Source organism: Chiloscyllium plagiosum, unplaced genomic scaffold (assembly GCF_037043375.1).
Source record: "Chiloscyllium plagiosum isolate Xiang-an unplaced genomic scaffold, Cpla_swu_hap1 HiC_scaffold_11, whole genome shotgun sequence".
NCBI lineage: Eukaryota > Metazoa > Chordata > Chondrichthyes > Orectolobiformes > Hemiscylliidae > Chiloscyllium > Chiloscyllium plagiosum.
Window position 1 is genome coordinate 19858130 of NW_028270149.1, and position 21350 is coordinate 19879479.

Here is a 21350-nt window from a genome sequence, read left to right on the forward strand (position 1 = left end):
TGCATTCATCAGGATATTTCACAAGTAGACAAATACGTATTGCATTATAAATGTTGGTTATCTCCTAGAATTTGTGTTCTTGCAAAATGCCCTGATGATTCTAGACAAAATGCTTCAACAAAATGTGTCCTTTTTCAGCGATAATTAAATTTTATATTTGTTAGGCCAATCACAGTTCTGAAAAAGCCAGGGAACAAAATTGTGCCATATTAATTGTGCAGCATTTTACCAGAGTGATAATTGCCAATTAATTTCCTGAGCTTTGAGGTTTTGCAATTTCAAGTTCAATTGTACTTTATGTAAAATTGAGCACATAAAATTAGATTCAGAGGACATACTTTCAAGATATGTTGTAGGATTCTGTTATCTATATCAACCTGAAGATATGACACTCATTTCCGCTTTAAACAGTGAAGTGGGAGATGAATTGTCACCATCTCGATTTTGATTGGGAACAAAATATTCATCAAATCAATACAAAAAAATGTATAAATCTATAAAAAATGTTTGAGCAACAAACATTTCCAATATACAACATATTGGACATGTAAAACTCATTTCAAATTATACATGCTTTTCAAAACTAATCTTTCTTGAAAGAATTGATGGAACCAGCTGCTTGGTGGTTTAACGGGTATAACTTTCTATTAGCATTTTTCTGTATTTACAAGGTCTTAACAGTGCTGACAAATTTAAATAGGGGTTACTGCTAATAAGACCTCATTGGATTTATTATGGAAGAAATTGAAATCGATATAAACCAAAATGTAATTAGACTGATATATTTACCAATGATTCTCAAGATGGAATCCATGTAGCCTATCCAGAGTGTCTGCAGTATTTATAGAGGAGCTCTTTACCAAACAGAGTAGCCTTAATGGTCAGGTGAAATGAGCAGAGCCAGGTTTGGCACAAGGCAGCCAGTAATGTAGTGTGACTATTAGATGTGTAGTGCAGTGTGTGCTAGCTGTTTAAGCTGGAAGGAGAATGTTCATGGAGGACCATTGGAAGCAGCTGGAAGATCAATATCTAGAAGCAATTTAAATGCCAACTTTCTGGTAAAATATTATTTTTTAAAAATGCAGAAGATCAGATGATTATTAGATAGAATATAATTTGGATGGGGACTGACTATTTAAAAAGTAAAATCAAGAACATTTCAGAACCAAACTGTTCAATTTCAATACATGATGTTTTGTCGTCACCGTGTGGCCAAAATTAAGTATAGCAGGGATAATTTCTCAACACAGCACCGAGGCACTAAGAATTCATCTGCACTTGCAAAGTAACTCCAGGCCCACACACAAGGCAACAAACACCCACTGGACATTGACCAGAAGTAGGAATGAAGACTATTTTGTGCTCCCAATCTTGATATTGAAAACTGTTGTATCCCCATGGTAATAGAGGAGTAAGTATTAAGAGTATTTGCAAAGAAAAGACTTTTCAGTAAAGAACCATATATTCTGGCTTCAGTCAGTAGATGAGAAGCTGGAAAAACACAGCAGGTCAGACAGCATCAGAGGAGCAGGAAAGTCAACGTTTCTTGCCGAAACTCTTCTTCAGGACTGACTTGATTGGTTGAAAATGCTGGTATATTTTACAACTAGGGGAAATTGCCCTTCTTCATGCACAAGTTGGGGGAGGAAAAGGGTGATGAGAGAGCCAAGAGAGACAATTGGTACATTGGATAATCCAACTAGATAACAATAGCAAAAGGGAGAGGGAGGAGGGGGGAAACAGATGGCAATGAAGATGAAAGAAAAAGGAAGAAGTTGAGAACAGTGTATTGGAGGGAGGAAGAGTGCTAGCTTAAGAATAGAAAAGGAGTGTCAGCATGAAATAAAGACTGCATACAATGGGTGAAACTAACCATGTACTAAACCCGCACCTGAGTTTGTGATCAAAGTCTAGCACAAATAGTATAGCCACTGTTGTCCCTCTAAACAACAGAGCAAGATCAATCTACTACAGATGTGTTAATTCAGAAGTCATTATCCAAACTCCCACATGTAATCCATGCACAAACTCTTCTACCAAGTCTTAATTGAAATGACATACTTTGTATGTTTAAAAACTTGCAACAAACTAATTTGCTCTCAGCAGTGGGCAAAAATTCTTAACACTTTTGAAGTAAAACTTCCATACACATTGGAGGTAGCAGCACTTCCGTCGACATCTGGGGTAGTACTTGGAAATGGAATTCTAAACACGCAGATCAGCCATGATGTTATTGAATGTCTTGGAAGGCTTTATGAGACAACCAGATTAGAGTGGTGCTGGAAAAGCACAGCAGGTCAGGCAGCAGCCAAGGAGCAGGAAAATCGACGTTTTGGGCAAAAGTCTCTCTTGGCTCTCTCATTACCCTTTTCCTGCTCCTCGGATGCTGCCTAACCTGCTGTGCTTTTCCAGCACCACTCTAATCTAGACTCTGGTTTCCAGCATTTGCAGTCCTGGTTTTTACCTTTATAAAACAACCAGCCTATGTCTGCTTCTAATTCAAATGTTCATCTGTTAATGTGGACCTGAGACTAAAGTATTGCTTACAAGGCAATGATTCCCATGGTCATTGAGGGATTTTTGACAACAAGCAACATCTGGCAATGGAGAAGAACCACCTGGGGCACCTTCACAATGGAGAAGTACCACTTGGGGCACCTTCAGAAAGGAAATCCAATAGCAGCATCTTCTGGCCAATTTGTTTAGCATTGAGGCACTAATCAGTCAAGATCAGCTTTACTGGTTAGAATATGTCGGATACCAAACTGGATCAATCACATCAAAATGGCAAGGATAGCCTTGAGGTAGACTTTAGTGAATGTATTAGAGATTTTTTTCTTGGAGCAATATGTTATGGAACCACCATGGAGAAAGCTAAACATTGATTGTATAATGAGGTAAGATTAATTAATGATCCCATAGCAAAGGATCCTTTTCGGAAAAGTGATCACAGCATGCTAGAATTTCAGATTCAGTGAAGGTGAGAATCTGGAGCCCAAACACTAATATTCTGGAGTTAAACGAATGTGGGCATGAGGACAGATCTGGCCCAGTGGACTGGGCGGAAAAACTAAAATGTAGGACAATTGATGAGTAGTGACCAGCATTTAAGGAGATACTCAATTGTTCTCATATGCTTTCCTTTATTGGTCAGAGTATGGAGTACAGGAGTTGGGAGGTCATGTTGCGGCTCCACAGGACATTGGTTAGACCACTGTTGGAATATTGCGTGCAATTCTGGTCTCCATCCAATCAGAAAGATGGTCTGAAACTTGAAAGGGTTCAGAAAAGATTTACAAGGGCGTTGCCAGGATTGGAGGATTTGAGCTATAGGGAGAGGTTGAATAGCTGGGGCTGTTTTCCCTGGAGCGTCGGATGTTGAGGGGTGGCCATTTAGAGGTTTATAAAATAATGAGGGACATGGATAGGATAAACAAACAAAGTCTCTTCCCCGGGGTAGGGGAGTCCAGAACTAGAGGGCATAGGTTTAGGGTAAGAGGGGAAAGATATAAAAGAGACATAAGGGACAACGTTTTCCATGCACAAGGTGGTACATGTATAGAATGGGCTGCCAGAGGAAGTGGTGGAGGCTGGTACAATTGCAACATTTAAAAGGGATTTGGATGGGTATATGAATAGGAAGAATAAGGGCGAGGTGCTGGCTGGTGGAACTAGATTGGGTTGGGACATCTGGTCGGCATAGATGAGTTGGACCAAAGGGTCTGTTTCCGTGCTGTATTTCTCTATGACTCTAAAATACATTCCAGAAAGGAAGTAGTATTATAAGAGGGAGGAAAAACATTCATGGCTAAGCAAGGGAGTTAAAAACTGAGGCATATCATTGATTGGCAGGCTGGAAGATCAAGGTCATAAAAAGAGAAATGTAAATATGAAAAACTAGCACAAATATAAATGGATAGCAAAAGCTTCTAAGTGGATATAAAAGGGAAGTAAATGTTTTCTTTTGGAGGATGGGACCAGGGAGTTAATAATGAGGAATATAAATAGCAGAATCACTAAATCAATTTTTCATTTCAGTTTTCAAAGTGCATTATTCCGATAGTAATAGTTAATGCGAAAGTTAGAGAAAGGGAAGAACTTGGATCAATCGCTAAGGAAAAGGTACTGAGTAAATTATTGAGATTGAAGGCAGACAAGTCCTCAGGTCTGATGGCCCACATCCTAGGGTTTTAAAGGAAGTAACAGCAAATAATGGATCCATGAGTTATACCAAGTTTCTCAGAGATGGAGGAAAGGTTCCAGTGGGTTGGAACAATGCTCATAACACCCTTATTCAAAAAAAGGAGGGAAGCATGAAGTAGGAAACTACAGACCAGATAGTTTGGGAAATTATTGGAATTCAGTACTAATGAAGTAATAACAGGATATTTGGAAAGTCAAAATATAATTCATCAGAGTCAGCATAACTTTAAGGGTAAATCATGCTTAACTACTTTGCTACAGTTCATCGAAGGCATAAAAAACAATATGGATAAAGTAGTATGGACTTCCAGAAGGTATTTGATAAGAGGACAAAGTGAGGACTGCAGATGCTGGAGATCAGAGTCGAGAGTGTGGTGCTGGAAAAGCACAGCAGGTCAGGTAGCAGTCAAAGAGCAGGAGAAGCGACGTTTGGGCATAAGCCCTTCATCAGGAATGAGGCTTGTGGGCCATGGGCGCTGAGAGATAAATGGGAGGGGTGTGGGGCTAGGGGAAGGGAGCTGTGAATGTGATAGGTAGATGAAGGTGGGGGAAGAAAGTGATAGGTCAGAGAGGAGGTGGAGTAGATAGGTGGGAAGACCGACAGTCAAGAGGGCAGGACCGAGTTGGAGGTTTGGGACTGGAATAAGGTGGGGGGTGGGGGAGAGAGAAAGAGGAAATGAGGAAACTGGTGAAATCCACATTGATCTTGTGTAATTACAGGGTCCCAAGGTGGAAGATGAGGCATGCTTTCTCCAAGGGATGGCTGGTTAGGGCTGGGTGATCAATGCATTGAGTATACAAGTTGGGAGGTCATGTTCCAGCTACACAGGACACTGTGGTTAGGTCACTTTTGGAATACCACATTCAATTCTGGTCTCCCTACTATAGGAAAGATGTTGTGAAACTTGAAAGAGTTCAGAAAAGATTTACAAGGCTGTTCTCAGGGTGGGAGGGTTTGAGCTTTAGCGAGAGGCTGAATAGACTGGGGCTATTTTCTCTGGCATGTTGGAGGCCGAGGTGTGAACTTATAGAAGTTTATAAAATCAGGAGGAGCACGAAAAGGGAGAACAGGCAAGACCTTTCCCACAGGATGAGGGAGTCCAAAAATAGAGGGCATAAGCTTAAGGTAAGATGGGAAAGATTTAAAAGCAACTTGAGGGGCACCTTTTCACCGAAAGGGCAGTGTAAATATGGAACAAACTGTCAGGAGTAGTAGTAGAGGCTGGTACAATTACAATATTTAAAAGGCATCTAGATGGGTATTTGAATAGGAAGGGTTTAGAGAGATGTGCATGGACGAATTAGACCAAAGGGTCTGTTCTATGCTGTACATCTGATTGTAAATATATAGATGGTACTAAAGTTAAAGAAAAATAGGTGCATAAACCCCTGTACAACATGTCTATCCAATCATTCAAATACAATCTGTACACATGTAGCAAAGCCTGCAAGTCACCCTCTGGATTTTAGTTTCAGAACCAATCAAATTAGAATGGAAGCAAACATATGACTCTAAATCAAAGATAACTAAGAATCAACAAAACCATGGACAAAAAGAGAGTCAAATGATGCAACAGTTCTTCAGAAAATATGAAGTTAGATCCTTTGGGTTCCAGGGAATTGCATACAAAATTGGCTTGATGGCAAGAGACAGAGGGTGGAAGTAGGGTTTACTTTTGGAATGGAGGCCTGAGAGTAGCAGTTTTCTGTGGGGACCAGTGCAGAGTCTACTGTTGCTCGTCATTTATGTAAATGATTTGGATGAGAATACAGAAAGCATGGTTAGTAAATTTGCAGATAACATCAAAATTAGTGGTATAGTGGACAGTGAGGAAAGTTATGAGAGTACAACAGGATCTCGATCAACTGGGCTGAGGAGCGGCAATTGGAGCCTGATCTAGATAAAAGCAATGTGTTACATTTTGGCAAGACAAACAAGTGCAGGACTAACATAGTTAATGGCAGGGCTCTGGGAGTGTTGTCAAATAGATTGGATTTATTATTGTCATGTCTCAAGATACTTTTCACTGCATTATTGTGCATTATCCAGGCAAATCATACCCAACAAGTACATCTGGGTAACAGAACAGAATATAATTTTACAGCAACAGAGGTGTTGAGAAAGACTAACTCTAATTTGAGGTCTGTTCATAGGTTTGATAACAGAGAGAAAGCAGTGCTTGAATGTATTGGTATTATCAAACTTTTTCATTGGGCAGAAGATGCAACAGAGTACAACTGGAGAGGGAGGGATCTTTGATTGTACTGGCTGCTTTCTTGAAACAACAGAAAAAAAAGCAGCAGTTAGTCAGTGGAAGGAAGGCTGATTTTCATGATGGACTGCATCTAGAGGTTCAAGTATATCGTTTTTTGAAAGTTGTGTCACATGTAGACAGGGTGGTAAAGGCATTTGGCACACTTTCCTTCATTGCTCAGACCAGGGAGTATAGGAGTTGGGATGTTGTGTTGCAGCCATACAGGATGTTGATAAGGCTACCTTTGGAGTAATATGTGCAGTTCTGGTCACACTGCTCTCAGAAGGATATTATTAAACTGAAGATGATGCAAAGGATTTACAATGGATATAACTGCACTGGAGGGTTGGAGTTATAAAGAAGGCGGCTTTGGCTGCTTGCCCCATGTAGAGGTTCATAAAAGCAAAGATAAAGGAGAATAGCAAGGTCTTTTCCCTAGGGTACAGGAGTTCAAAACTAGAGGGCATAATTTTAAAAGGTGAGAAAGATTTAAAAGTGACGATGGGGAAATTTTTCATAGAGGGTGGTTTGCATGTGGAATGAACTGCCAATGAGCACAACAAATGCAGGTATAGTTACAACATTTAAAAGACGTTTGGACAGCTATTTGAATCAGAAAGGTTGACACTGATAAGGGTCAAACACAGGCAAATTGGACTGGTTTAGTTTAGGAAACCTGGTCAACATGCACAAATTGAACCGAATGGTCTATTTCCATGCTGTCTGACACTTACTCTAATATACTGATAGCATAACAGTTCCTTGATAAATTTTATTTATTTTGAACATTTATAAAAAATACATTGTATACACACATTTAAAAAGAGCAAGGTTAGATGGAGACCACAGATTAAATATTGAAGCAACATGATGATTTTCACAGGTTTTAGTCATGATTCAGAATATGCAATCCTTGGGGCTAAAATTCAACATGGTTACAAAAACTCTCTCGAGAATTAGCTAACAAACTAGCATTTTGCCCAGTTATACATTTGACCAGAGACACATAATTAAAGATTGAAAAGGTTATTACACATCCTTTGAATGGTTTGTAAGATCCTAACATATTTGAAAATGTGAAGTAATTGGACAATGGGTACTAGACAATGGATCCTTCTTCCAGGACGAGAGCAAGATTCTCTTTCTCCTGCTGAAGAGCAGCATTTTGTCGTTCCAACATTGCAATTTTCTCCTCCAACTCTTTGTTTTTTTTCTGAAGGTTGGCTGAAACAAAAACAAAACAAACAGGCTCAAGTTATATCACAAAAAAAAATCAGTGCTTTCCAGGCTTGAGAAATCCAGTGAAATATTAATCTTTATTATCTTCCCAGAGTGGCCATGAGCTGAATGCCTCAAATGAATCATTAGTATTTAAATTATTGCTAGAAAGGTCCTTTATTACAGTGCTAGTTTGTCAGATTTTAAATAAATGCAGAACAGGTATTTATCAGGGCAGGACAAGATGTCTCACTTTTCATCTCCAAGAAATAGATGAATAGCAACATTAATGTAACAATGTTTCTTGCCAACAGGACAGCACAAGCCAAAACAATACTCAACAGGGAACAGCTAGTGGATTAAATGAACTCCAAGTTCCCAAAGGTTTGAGTTTGTGGGCAATGCCACCACTAAGTGGAGTACAGCATATGCAAAGTTGGTGCATTGCTTTCATTTAACAAAGCATCACTGATTATAAAATTAAATATAAATAAAAGTGACTCGAGCTAAGGGCTGCAAGACTATTTAGAAGGATCCTCTGGAAGTGGCCTTCAAAAGTGCAGTTTGAATAGATTAAGCCCTTTACTCTCATTTGCCCTGCTTATATCTAACTTCAGCACGTTCCTCTGGCTGTTTCTACTTTGATCTCTGACAGGAGGCTATTTAGAATAATGCGGAAATCAATTGCTGTTTTCAGTAAGTTTACGGGCGGCACGGTGGCAGTGGTTAGCACTGCTGCCTCACAGCGCCTGAGACCCGGGTTCAATTCCCGCCTCAGGCGACTGACTGTGTGGAGTTTGCACGTTCTCCCCGTGTCTGCGTGGGTTTCCTCCGGGTGCTCCGGTTTCCTCCCACAGTCCAAAGATGTGCAGGGTCAGGTGAATTGGCCATGCAAAATTGCCCGTAGTGTTAGGTAAGGGGTAAATGTAGGGGTATGGGTGGGTTTCGCTTCGGCGGGTCGGTGTGGACTTGTTGGGCCGAAGGGCCTGTTTCTACACTGTAATGTAATCTAATCTAATCTAAAAAAAAGTCATAATTCCCTGCAAGAGTGCCTAATGAGTGTTTACCTTCTACTAAAAAGATGTAATGCCACAGCTGCAACTAGCCATGTAGACATCATGGTAGACATTTCAAATGTTGACAAAGTACACTGATACCAGTAACAGCTCAATAGGCCAAACATTAACAAGTTGAGATGGCTAGAATTGGCTCTTGTCAATCTCAACCAGAAGAGAAGGTCTTTCCAATATGCAAGGTGATATTATATGCCCTTCCATAGCTACATGTGCATTTTTCTTATGTAGTTTGTGGCATTTCACACAAACTGGACAGTTCAGTTCATGTTGCAAATAATAAAAAGGTGAAACATCTTTCTTGAGCAAGACTATTCACTGAATTCAAATACCACTTGTTTTTATGTCTGATCTGAAACCAGACAGGTTATTCAACCAACTCAAAGAACATGACAATAATCATTACACTTTAACACTCCCAACCCAAAATGTTGAATTCTACATTTTGCCAAAGCAAAGACAGAATCACCCTCTAAACTACAGCAACTGATGTTCACTTAACTCAGTGGACAAACTGTGGTTTCGTTATTTTAAAATTTACTTTTGAACTGTGCACATCATTGGCTGGACCAGCTTTTCTCTAGATGCCCTCAAGAAGTTGGTGGTGTGTACCTTCCTGAACCGCAGTGTCAATGTAGGTAGGCTCACAATGTTGTTAGGGAGGATTGTAGGATTTTGACCAAGCAATAGTGAAGGAACTGCAAAATATTTCAAAGTCAGGATGCTGAGGGGCTTGGAGGGGATCTTGCAGGTAGAGGTGTTCCTATGAACCTACAGTCCTTATTCTCATGTGGAACTGGCATGGATTTGGAAGGTGCTGTCCAAGGAAATTAAAAAACTTAAAACAACTGCAGATGCTGGAAATCTGAAACAACACAAATTGCTGGAAAATCTCTGTACATCTGTGGAGAGAAATCAGAGTTAATATTTTGGGTCCACTGACCCATCTTCATAACTGGAGCTGTTAAAGGAACTTTGGTGAATTTCTGCAGTGTATTTTGTAGGTAAAGCTTCGGATTATTGGAGTTGCACTCATTCTGACATGGGCCTCATTGATGGATAAGCTTTGGAGAGTAAGAGGCAAGTTACTTGCTGCAGTATTTCTAGCCTGTGACCTACCCTTATAGCCACTACTTGGCTGGCCCAGTTCAGTTTCTGGTCAATGGTAACCACAGGATATTGATATTGATATTGTGGGATTCAGTGAAAATAATGGCATTCAATGTCAAGGGAAAATGGCTGGACTGCCTGGCATTTGTGGCACATATTACTCTCAAGATCCCCAAGCCTGACTACTCTGGTCCACCTATCATCTTGGCCTGTTCCTGCCCTATTGAACTCATCTCCACATATCTCAACAGTGTCCTCTTCCCCCCGGTCCAGGAACTCCCCACATATGTTCAGGGCACCACCTACACCCTCCACCTCCTCTAAAGCTTTTAGTTTCCCCGACCCCCAACATCTCATCTTCACCATGGACATCCAGTCCCCATACACCTCCATCCGCCATGACCAGGGCCTCTTGTCCTGACGTCCCCAACAGTACCCTTCCACTGACACGAATTCATTTGGCTGAACTGGTCCTCACCCTCAATTTCTCCTTTGAATACTCCCACTTCCTCCAGACAAAAGGGGTAGCCATGGTCACCCAGATGGGCCCCACGTATGCCGGTCTCTGTCGGCTACATAGACCAGTTCATCTTCCGTAGTTACAGCGGCACCACTTTCCACCTTTTCCTCCACTACAGTGGTGACTGCATCAGCGCCACATTGAACTGTTCAACCACCTCTAGTTGCACAACTCCAAGATGTTCCACCCTGACCTTAAATTCACCTGGACCATCTCAGACACCTCCCTCCCCATCAACTGTGACTGACTCAATACTGACATCTTCTTATTAAACCCCCCCAACTCCCACAGCTTATTTCCAATTCCTCTGCCTCCACCACATCTGCTCCCAGGAGTACCAGTTCCACACAGAACACACCAGATGGCCTCCTTCTTCAGAGAGAGCAATTTCCCCTTCCCGTGGTTGATGATGCATTCTAGCACATCCCATCCACTTCCCGCACCTCTACCCTCAAACCCCACCCCTCCAACCACAAAAAGGACAGAACCTGCCGGTCCTCACCTTCCACCCCAACCTTTGTATACATCCTCTGCCATTAATGCCACCTACAAACAGACCCCACCAGAGATATATTTCCCTACCCACCCCATCCGCTTTCCACAAAATCCATTCCCTCCGTGACTCCCTCGTCATGTCCACCCCCCACAACCCACCCTCCTGGTAGCTGCCACCGCAGGAATTGCAAAACTTGCACCCACACCTCCTCTCTCACCTCCATCCAAGACCCCAAAAAGGAGAATTCTACATCCAATGTTTCACCTGCACTTCCATGTCATTTACTGTATCCGTTGTTCCTGATGCAGTCTCCTCCACAATGGGGAGACAGGACGCTTACTTGCACAGTGCTTCAGAGAACATCTCCCGGACACCCGTACCAACCAACCACACCACCACATGGCCGAACATTAAATTCTCCTCCCACTCTGCCAGGGACATGCAGGTGCTGGACCTCCTCCATTGCCAATTCCTAACCACCAGACACCTGGAGGAAAAATGCCTCATCTTCTGCCTCAGGATCCTCCAACGCCATGGCATTAATGTTGATTTCACCAGTTTCCTTATTTCCCCTCCCAACCCCACCTTATCCTAGATCCAACCTTCCAACTCGGCATCGCTCTCATAAGCAGTCCTACCTGTCCATCTTCCTTCCCAACTAACTGCTCCACCCGCCCCTCTGATGTATCATTACCTGCACCTCCATCCACCTATTGCACTGTCAGCTACCTTCCCTCAGCCCCACCCCCCTCCCATTTATCTCTCCACTTCCAAGGCTCCCAGCCTCATGCCTGATACCCGGAACATCGATTCTCCTGCTCTTCAGATGCTGCCTGACCTGCTGCTCTTTTCCAGCACCACACTCTCAACACTTCTCTGCCTCAGCCTTATGTCCAAATACAGCATCCGAGGAGTCACAAAGGAGTTGAACATTATTCAGTCAGTGGATATCCCACTTATCTTATGACAGACATGAGGTTATCGTGAAGCAGCTGAAGATAGTTGGGCCTTGAACACTACCGAGGAACTCCTGCAGAGATGCGCTGGAGTGGAGATACTGACCTGCAACAATCTTCCTTTGTGCAAGGTATGATTCCCATCAGAGCTGCACTTTGATTCCAGTTTTGCTAGGGCTCCTTGACACCACCCTCTTAAAATATGGCCATCACATCATAGGCAGGCAATCCCACTCTAGAGGCAGCTGAGCTGAGTTATCCACTCAGCAGTTCTGGCTGAAGACTGTTGCAAAAACCTTCACTCTACTGGCCTTCGCCTTTAAACATGGGGATATTTGTGGAGCTTCATCCTCCAGGGAATAGTTCACCATTCACAACTGGATGCAGTAGGACACTGCTTAGATCTGATCCATCAATTGCTGAGTTGCTTAGCAATATCCACTAGCTGCTGGTTATGCTGTTTGGCACAGAAGTAGTCCCGTTTTGTAGTTTGCCCAAGTCAACATCTCACTTTGTATGCCTGGTTATGCTCCTGACAAGCCCTTCCACACTCTTCATTAAACCAGGATTGACCACCTGGCTCAACAATGGTAGAATGGGGGATATGCTAGGCCATGAAGCAGATTTTGTTGTACTATGATTCTGCTGATGGCCTTTCAAATGCCCAATCTTGAGTTGATTTATCTGTTTAAAGTTTATCACACTTAGTATATTACTAATGCCACACAACACAAAGGAAGGTATTCTCAATGGGAGGGCAGAATTTTATCTCTAAAGGATTGGACAACGATGACTCATAACAATACCATCATAAACAGATGCATCTTGGTGCAGATGCAGTCCAGCACGTTTTTCCCCTCATCACCTGCTGCAGACCTAAGTCTTGTAGCAATGTCCTTTCAGAGCTGACCAACTTGAATGCCAGTGCTGCAGCCAAGACAATCCACGAACAGGACCACAATATCCCCTCCCTCCATGCTTCTTTTTGGTATTGTTCAACATGGAGGTGCACCAATTTGTCAGCTGAAGGAGGATAGTACATGGCAATCAGCAATCCTGCTGATGTTTGACCTGGTATCATGAGACTTCACGGTGTTGATAGTCAATGTTGGGAACTCCCAGAAAAACTCCCTCCCAGCTCTGCACCACCTGTGCCTGCAAGAGGCAGAGGACATATCCAGGGTTAGGGATGACAGATATAGTCATAGAGATGTACAGCATGGAAACAGACTCTTCGGTCCAACTCGTCCATGCCAACCAGATATCCTAACCCAAACTAGTCCCACCTGCCAGCACCCGGCCCATATCCCTCCAAACCCTTCCTATTCATATACCCATCCAAACGCCTCTTAAATATTGCAATTGTACCAGCCTCCACCACTTCCTCTGGCAGCTCATTCCATACACATACCACCCTCTGCGTGAAAAGGTTGCCCCGCAGGTCTCTTTTACATCTTTCCCCTCTCACCCTAAACCTATGCCCTCTAGTTCTGGACTCCCCAACCCTAGGGAAAAGACTTTGTCTATTTATCCTACCCATGTCCCTCACACTTTTGTAAACCTCTAAGGTCACCCCTCAGCCTCCGGTGCTCCAGGAAAAACAGCCCCAGCCTGTTCAGCCTCTCCCTATAGCTTAAATCCTCCAACCCTGGCAACATCCTTGTAAATCTTTTCTGAACCCTTTCAAGTTTCACAACATCTTTCCGATAGGAAGGAGACCAGAAATGTACACAATATTCCAACAGTGGCCTAGCCAATGTCCTGTACAGCTGCAACATGACCTCCCAACTCCTGTACTCAATACTCTGACCAATAAAGGAAAGCATACCAAACGCCTTCTTCACTATCCTATTTACCTGTCACTCCACTTTCAAAGAGCTATGAACCTGCACTCCAAGGTCTCTTTGTTCAGCAACACTCCCGAGGACCTTACCATTAAGTGTATAAGTCCTGCTAAGATTTGCTTTCCCAAAATGCAGCACGTCTCATTTATCTGAATTAAACTCCACCTGCCACGTCTCAGCCCATTGGCCCATCTGATCAAGATCCTGTTGTAATGTGAGGTAACCCTCTTCGCTGTCCACTACACCTCCAATTTTGGTGTCAACTGCAAACTTACTAACTGTACTTCTTATGCTCGCATCCAAATAAATTTATGTAAATGACAAAATGTAGAGGACCCAGCGGCAATCCTTGTGGCACTCCACTGGTCACAGGCCTCCAGTCTGAAAAAACAACCCTCCACCACCACCCTCTTCTGGGTCATTGTCATGGAATCATGTGCTACAGACAATGATTATATGAGACTGTTGTTGGACTACTGAGACAGTGGTCTCAATTTTGTCACTGGACCCAGATGTTAGCAAAGAGAACTAATGCCCTTGAGGGATGAAAAGAAAAACCTGCTCATTTACCTCATTAAAAAAAGTGGTCATATATATAGCCAAGATCGGTGTAATGAGAAATAAATGCCTTACCCACTTCAAGTTCCTGCTTGGATTTAAATGTTGACGCCTCTGTTGCAGTTTTAACCTGCAAAGACAAAATCCATTAAGAACAAATAGAATCCACTATTTCAATTTCTTTCAAGCATCAAATCATGAAAATGGAAATATATAAAAACACTTCATTAGATTTATTCTCACATTACTGGAGATTGTGGACAATGTGAGCAAGAGCTTCTGAGAAAGAGACAAAAATGTCCCACAAGGATCAAGAAATCCCAAATAGACAAACAAATGTAACCAGTGGAGGATGGCTTTACTTGTTGAAAAAAAAAACCAACGGTCTTGGAGACAGAAGGAACAAAACATGAGATTATGAAAAGTAAACACATGACAAATCAGTTCTCCAAATAAGGGACTTGTAAATAACAGACCGGACTGTAATTTTCAAATCAGTTTCTGGGGGAGAAATTTGACAATGTTGCTCCTTTAACAAGGTTACTTTGTCCTTTGTGTTTTTCTCCCCCCTCCCAGAGGTCATAAAAGACACAGCCTCCAAAAAGACTAAGTTGAAGGGTAGTAGGGCCAGATTATTGCTAACAGATACTGCCTCAAGAAATAGCTTTCAAATACTTGAAAGCCTAACACTTGTACAATGAAAGGAGAGCAGCCAGTTCTCTGCTCAGTTTTTCTCTGGTCTGGTTTTTAACAGTGGTGTTATAAAAGCTGCTGGACCAAAGAAGCAGGTCCGTGCTGATCTCGGACTTCTTTCCTGCAAGGCCCTGTGTTTGATTTTACTTTGTGCCCAGGGATGTTTATGGGATTGTTGCAAATATTGGGAACAACATCATTAAGTTGGGAAAATCAGGTGGGTTTTCAGATAGGTTGAGTTATTCTTTATTCTGTTCTCTTTTGTTAGTGCTTCGGTTATCTTGTACATAAATTGGTTTGTTAAAACTAAGTGATTTGACCAGTGCCATCTCACCTGGAATATACACTTTACACCTGCTTAAAACAACTCTTAAAGTTAGGACCTGGCCTACCTTCTTGAAATGTTTTGAGGGGTTTGGCCTGGTCCATAACAGACTGGGGGGCTTTGTCTGAGGTTTGTTCTATACTTCCAATTTGAGATTAGGATTGTTGGTCTCTAAGGCAGCAAGTGGTAACTGTTAGTATCTTTTGTTCTGGGTGTTGAATTTGGTTGGTTTAAATAGTGCTTAGACAGCAACGACTCTTTCAGTCACCAAGAGTTTTCAGGGGGTGAAAGAAGTGACTTTGAGGGTTTTACACAAGGTGAACAAGGCAAAGCTGCTGGTATTAGCAGTCAAGTTGAAGTTGAAGTTACCTTTGTCCGTAGGGAGAGATAATTACAGCAGTAGCTCAGCATTTAAATTTGCTGGGAATACATCAATCTTTAGAGATGGCTAAAATTCCATTGAAAATGAAGCAACTTTAATTAGAGGCAAAAGACAAGAAAAGGGCAACAGAAATGAAACAGCTTGAATTACGGTTAAAAACAGAGGAAAGAGTAAAAGGATGCATTGCTTTAGCAGCACAAGAGAGAAGGAAGGAAAGAAAGAGGGGGTTTGAACTTCAGAAATTGGCACTTTGTCACCAGTTCCAAAATTCAGTTCCTGAAGTAGTGAGAACGCACGCAGAAGAGCAGAGTGTTAAAACGGCAAGATGAGCAGTTGAAATAGCTGATTAAATTAGATTAACTTACAGCATGGAAACAGGCCCCTCGGCCCAACAAGTCCACACCGACCCTCTGAAGAGCAACCCACCCAGACCCATTCCCCTACATTTACATCCCTTCAACTAACACTACAGGTAATTTAGCATGGCCTGCACATTTTTGGACTGTGGGAGGAAACTGAAGCACCCGGAGGAAACCCACACAGACACGAGAGAATGTGCAAACTCCACACAGACAGTTGCCTGAGGCGGGAATTGAACCCGGGTCTCTGGCGCTGTGAGGCGGCAGTGCTAACCACTGGGCCACCGTGCCGCCCAATTGATTTATGGACAACTCATAAACCCAAGTTCGGATTCCAAATCCATGAGGGATAGAAACTGGGGAAAAGAAAAACCCTCACATGGAAAGGGAAAGGTAGATCCCGGAGGCGATCATATAGATAATTTATCACAGGGTAAAAAGGAAACCCTTGAAGGGAGCAGAGAAATTAAAAAACTCCAGTGTTTTCACTGCAATAAAGTAGGCCACACAAAATCAGTGTTAGGTTAAGAAAAGCCCTGGGAAGCCAGATATAGAAAAACAGGTTAAGCCGGTGAATTTAGTTCGAGTGGTAACAGAAAGCACAGTGGAGTTTAGAAAGCTGCACTAGAATGTACAAGCTAGTCAGAGGTTGGTTAAGGAGGAAGTGCCAGACCTTCTTAAACAACATACCTACAAAGGTAAAGGTTACAATATTAAGAGACATAGGATCCTCAATCTGTGATATTGAAAAATGAGGAGCTGTGTCCCTCTGAAAGACTATTACCAGAAAAGGAGCGAGTAACAGGAATTTACAGTGAGACAAGTAGTGGTCAATTATCTAGAATGAGGTCAGAGCATCCAGTGAAGAGTGAAGTCATGGTTGGAGTACTGGACAAACTTTCAGCTCTAGGAATACAATTTATCCTTACTAACAATATAGCTGGATCACAGGTAGGACTGCTACCTACTGTGGTTGAAAAGCCAGTGGAAACTCAGGCAACTATTCCAGGGCACACATCTTAGTATTTTTCTTGACTGTCTGGTATTAAGGCCACAAAGTCACCAGTTGAAACAAGAGAGAGATCAAAGATAAAAGTTAAAGTGAAATTAGCAGAGACCCTGTTTGATCAAATGGTTGACACAAACCAGAAGCAGATAGATGAACATTTAAAGCAATTGTATCAAAAGGCATACACAAAGAATCTGAATGTATCTCTGAATGTCATTATCGTAAAAATGATGTCTTAATGAGGAAATGGAGACCATCGCACATTCAGCCAGATGAGAAATGGACAGAAGTTCAAGTCACATTGCCAGTGAATTAGAAAAAAAAGGTGTTGAGAATGGCACATGAGCTTCCACATGGGGTCATTTAGAAGTGAGAAAAACCCAAGCTAAAATACAAAAATAGTTTTCTGGCCTGGACTGCACAAGGATGTAGTTGAATTTGGGAGAAAGTGAAGACTGCAGATGCTGGAGATCAGAGTCAAGAGTGTGGTGATGGAAAAGCACAGCCAATCAGGCAGCATTCCTGAAGGGCTTACGCCCAAATTGTCAATTTGCCTGCTCTTTGGATACTGCCTGACTGGCAGTGCTTTTCCAGCACTGCATTCTCGACTAGTTAAATTTTGTCACACATGTCAGGGAATGGAGAGCTGAAAATGTATTGCTGGAAAAGCGCAGCAGGTCAGGCAGCATCCAAGGAACAGGAGAATCAACGTTTTGGGCACGAGCCCTTCTTCAGGAATGAGGAAGGTGTGCCAAGCAGGCTAAGATAAAAGGTAGGGACTCGGGACTCGGGGGAGGGGCGTTGGAAATGCAATAGGTGGAAGGAGGTAAAGGCGAGGGTGATAGGCCGGAGTGGGGGTGGGGGCGGAGAGGTCAGGAAGAAGATTGTAGGTTAGGAAGGTGGTGCTGAGTTCGAGGGTTGGGACTGAGACAAGGTGGGGGGAGGGGAAGTGAGGAAACTGCAGAAATCTGAGTTCATCCCTTGTGGTTGGAGGGTTCCTAGGCGGAAGATGAGGCGCTCTTCCTCCAACCGTCATGTTGCTATGGTCTGGCGATGGAGGAGTCCAAGGACTTGCATGTCCTTGGTGGAGTGGAAGGGGGAATGTCAGGGAATTGGAAAACCACAGGTAGTAATAAAACCTGTAACTTTAATACCTATGGCTGCATTTGAGGAATCTTTTACAAGAGTCTTAATTGATTGCATAGGACTCCTACCTAAAATTTAAAATTGGGAATCAGTTTTTGTTAACAATAATGGATGTGTCCACCAGATTTCCAGAGGCTGTTCCATTACACAATAGCAGAGCTAGGAGAATTGTAGAGGAGTTACTCAACTTTGTTTTTTAAAAATATAGATACAGACTACCCACAGGAGATACAAATCAGATCAAGGGTAAAACTTTGCATCAAAAATATTCAAGGAAGTTATGTATAGCTTAGAAATAAAAAAATTCAAATCTACTGCATACCATCCTAAGTCGCAGGAAGCACTAGAAAGGAGGCATCAGACGTTAAAGACCATGTTGAGGGCTTATAGCTAAGGCTATCCAGATGATTGGGATAAGGGACTTTTGTTTGTACTTTGTGATCAGAGATGCACCGAATGAATCCACCAACTTCAGTCCATTTGAAATTCAGTCCATTTTTGGGGATGAAGCGAGAGAACCACTCAAAATTGATTACAGAGAAATTAGTAAGTTAGAATTCAGAGACCACATTTTTGGACTGTGTCAAACATTCAGGAAAAATTAAATAGATCTGGGGAGTTGGCTAGACAACATTTAAAAGTATCACAGCATACAATGAAACAGGAAGTGGACAAGAAATCAAAAATTCACAATTTTGCTATCGGTAATAAGATATTAGTGTTACTTGCAATGGATAGATGAACCTCTAAAAAGCAAGGTTTCGTGGAAATTGAGTGAGATGAACTACTTGATAGGGACTCCAGATAGAAAGAAATCTCTGTCATGTGAATATGCTCAAAAGGCATTTTGACAGGAAGGAAAGCAAGAGAAGAATGTGTTCTTGATCACAGCAGAGGATTCTGAATTGGACATTCCTCAAATTAAATCGGATAATGAGGAAGTTGTCAAAAACTGGGATAAATTGAGTTACCTTCCAGAGAAAAATCAAAAATGATCTGAAAGAAAGAGTTATTCCAATTACATGGGAAAGAGGTGTGGAAATACTAACCTAATTATGCATGATGTAGATATAGAGATGCTGTTCCAATTGAGCAACATCCATGTAGGCATATCCCTCAAAAGTTGGCACAGGTTCAAAAGGAGATTGAACGCATGCTCCAAGATGACATAATCAAAGGGAGTTACAGTGACTGGTGCTCACCCATAGTAATGGTGCCAAACCTAAAAACGTACCCAGTGGTAGTGCGGTCTATCGCAAAGACAACACAGTTATAAAGACTGATGCACATCCAATTCCGTATTGGAGAGGTGGAACAAGCAACTTATATTTCTAAGTTGGACTTGCTCAGAGGATACTGGCAGGTATAAGAAATGGGGAAGTGTGTTGTTTTTGCAGAAATAGAAAAGCAAGAGAGTGTATGTGCAGAAAAGGGGTACAAGAAAAATATCAGCTAGGCAAGCATTAGGGAAATGTATCTTTATCTTTAATGAATAATTGTGCATAATTAAATATTAACTTTAGTGCAGAATTATTAAAGCAAATAATTATTTTAAATAATAGTCTCAGCAAAATAGCTGAGACAGCTGAAACGCATAAACCAAGCATGAAAAAGATACAGGTTAAAATGTATTTTCAAGAATGGAATGTACTTATGAACAATGGAAGATGTTACAAGCAAAGTAAAAGAACATCAAGATACAAGTTTAGCCTTATGTCAGCACTTACAGAGGGAAAGGTTGCCAACTTGGAGAAAAGGGGGCAATAAGGGCAGAGCGCAACTGGGTAGTGGTAGAATACAACAAGAAAGATTGGGTAATGTAAAAGTCGGGAGAGGTGACCTCACGCAGCTCAAAAGTATAACTGTATTAGTTTGAATGTTCATTGCTCAATTGCTTCTGCATTTGATGCCCTTTCTTGCAAGATCGTAGAATAAATTGTTTTGTTTACAGTTTTGGTGGTCTCGTCTAAATTTTATTGATTTGGTTTCTAACACAGGTACCTTTGTCAGAAAGAGTGAAGGCAATTTTGGCTTTTATAATGCTGAATGGACTATATCAGTTTAAAGTCATGCCATTTGGTATGAAAAATGCACCAGGCCAGATTTCAGAGACTGGAAGTGTGATGTTGGAAAAGCACAACCGGTCAGGTAGCATCAGAGGAGCAAGAGTGTCGATGTTTTGACCTAGACAGTAAAAAGTCTTCCCGTCAGTACTATTTTTACATTCAAAGTCATTTTCATACCACTTTGACTTTTGATTCAGATGTCAGACTCTTTCTTGTCATCTTCTGTTTAGAGTTCCCCAGTAACTGTTTTAGTTTTGTCTGTTTGATCGCCACCTCACCTGCAAAAGTAGCTGTTTTAACAGAATGTTTTTTTTTTAGAAAAAGCAAAAATCAAAGTAATATGATACTCAACTTCAGAACCACCAGGTCTCACAGGAATTTTTCATAACTATGCAGTTTCGCCAGAGTTGGGAGCAGCCACAAAATTAGAATATTAGAAGTGTTAAATTGCAGTGCCCAGAAAATTCTTTTATTCAATCTGTTCGAATGATTAAAAAAATCATCCACGGCAGAAAAACAACAGAACAACCAATTTTGGAGCGCAATTTGCTAAATGTACAACTGAAAATTGTTGAAAGCTTAAACAATTCACTGATCTCGAGTGTAAAAGGCACCTATGAAAGTAAAAAAGAAACTAAAAACAAAGATTTAAAATCATGGGGTCAGTGGCCCCACATTTTGTACAATGGAGCAGATAAACCTTGTACCCTCTCATTAAAGCCAAAAAAATGAGGAAGGAAAGCACCAACTTTCAATTTACGTTCCAATTGCAATAGTTTCACAACAAGTGAATCAGCAAATTAAAACCCATATTAGGCCATTCTGCTAATCAAGTTGGTCATTCAATCGTGACTGATACATGTTTCTCAATTCTACTCTTCTGCCTTCTCCTCTTAACCCTTAATCCCTTTGCTAATCAAAAAGCTAAATTAAATGATTTAAGGAAGATAATCCCAAGATAGTGAAACCACTCGATACGTAAAGCAAAACTTAATATTGTTCTAAAATATTCAAATATTTTCTTCAAATCTTGATAATCTCAGCTGTCCCTTTGACAGGTATACAAGAAAAGTCTGAGGAAGCAGGGTATGACTTATTCAAGAAAAACTAAAATGAACATTTGAATAGACATTGAAA

General features: G+C 41.6%; 1 protein-coding gene across 2 annotated transcripts in view; it reads right to left on the minus strand.

The window, feature by feature from the left end:
- Window positions 1–7216: 7216 nt before the first annotated feature.
- LOC122557393 (uncharacterized) overlaps window positions 7217–21350 on the minus strand; it is a 38846-nt gene continuing 24712 nt past the window's right edge. Inside the window, exons 5-7 of one of the 2 annotated variants that reach the window (XM_043705055.2) lie at window positions 20391–20491; window positions 14309–14363; window positions 7217–7682 (exon numbers count right to left, since the gene is read on the minus strand). In XM_043705055.2, coding sequence (XP_043560990.1) covers window positions 7558–7682; window positions 14309–14363; window positions 20391–20491 — 281 coding nt within the window. In that variant the 3' untranslated portion in view covers window positions 7217–7557. Of the gene's footprint in view, window positions 7683–14308; window positions 14364–20390; window positions 20492–21350 lie in introns of those variants that run through there. The other variant, XR_015758616.1, reaches the window with a different exon arrangement.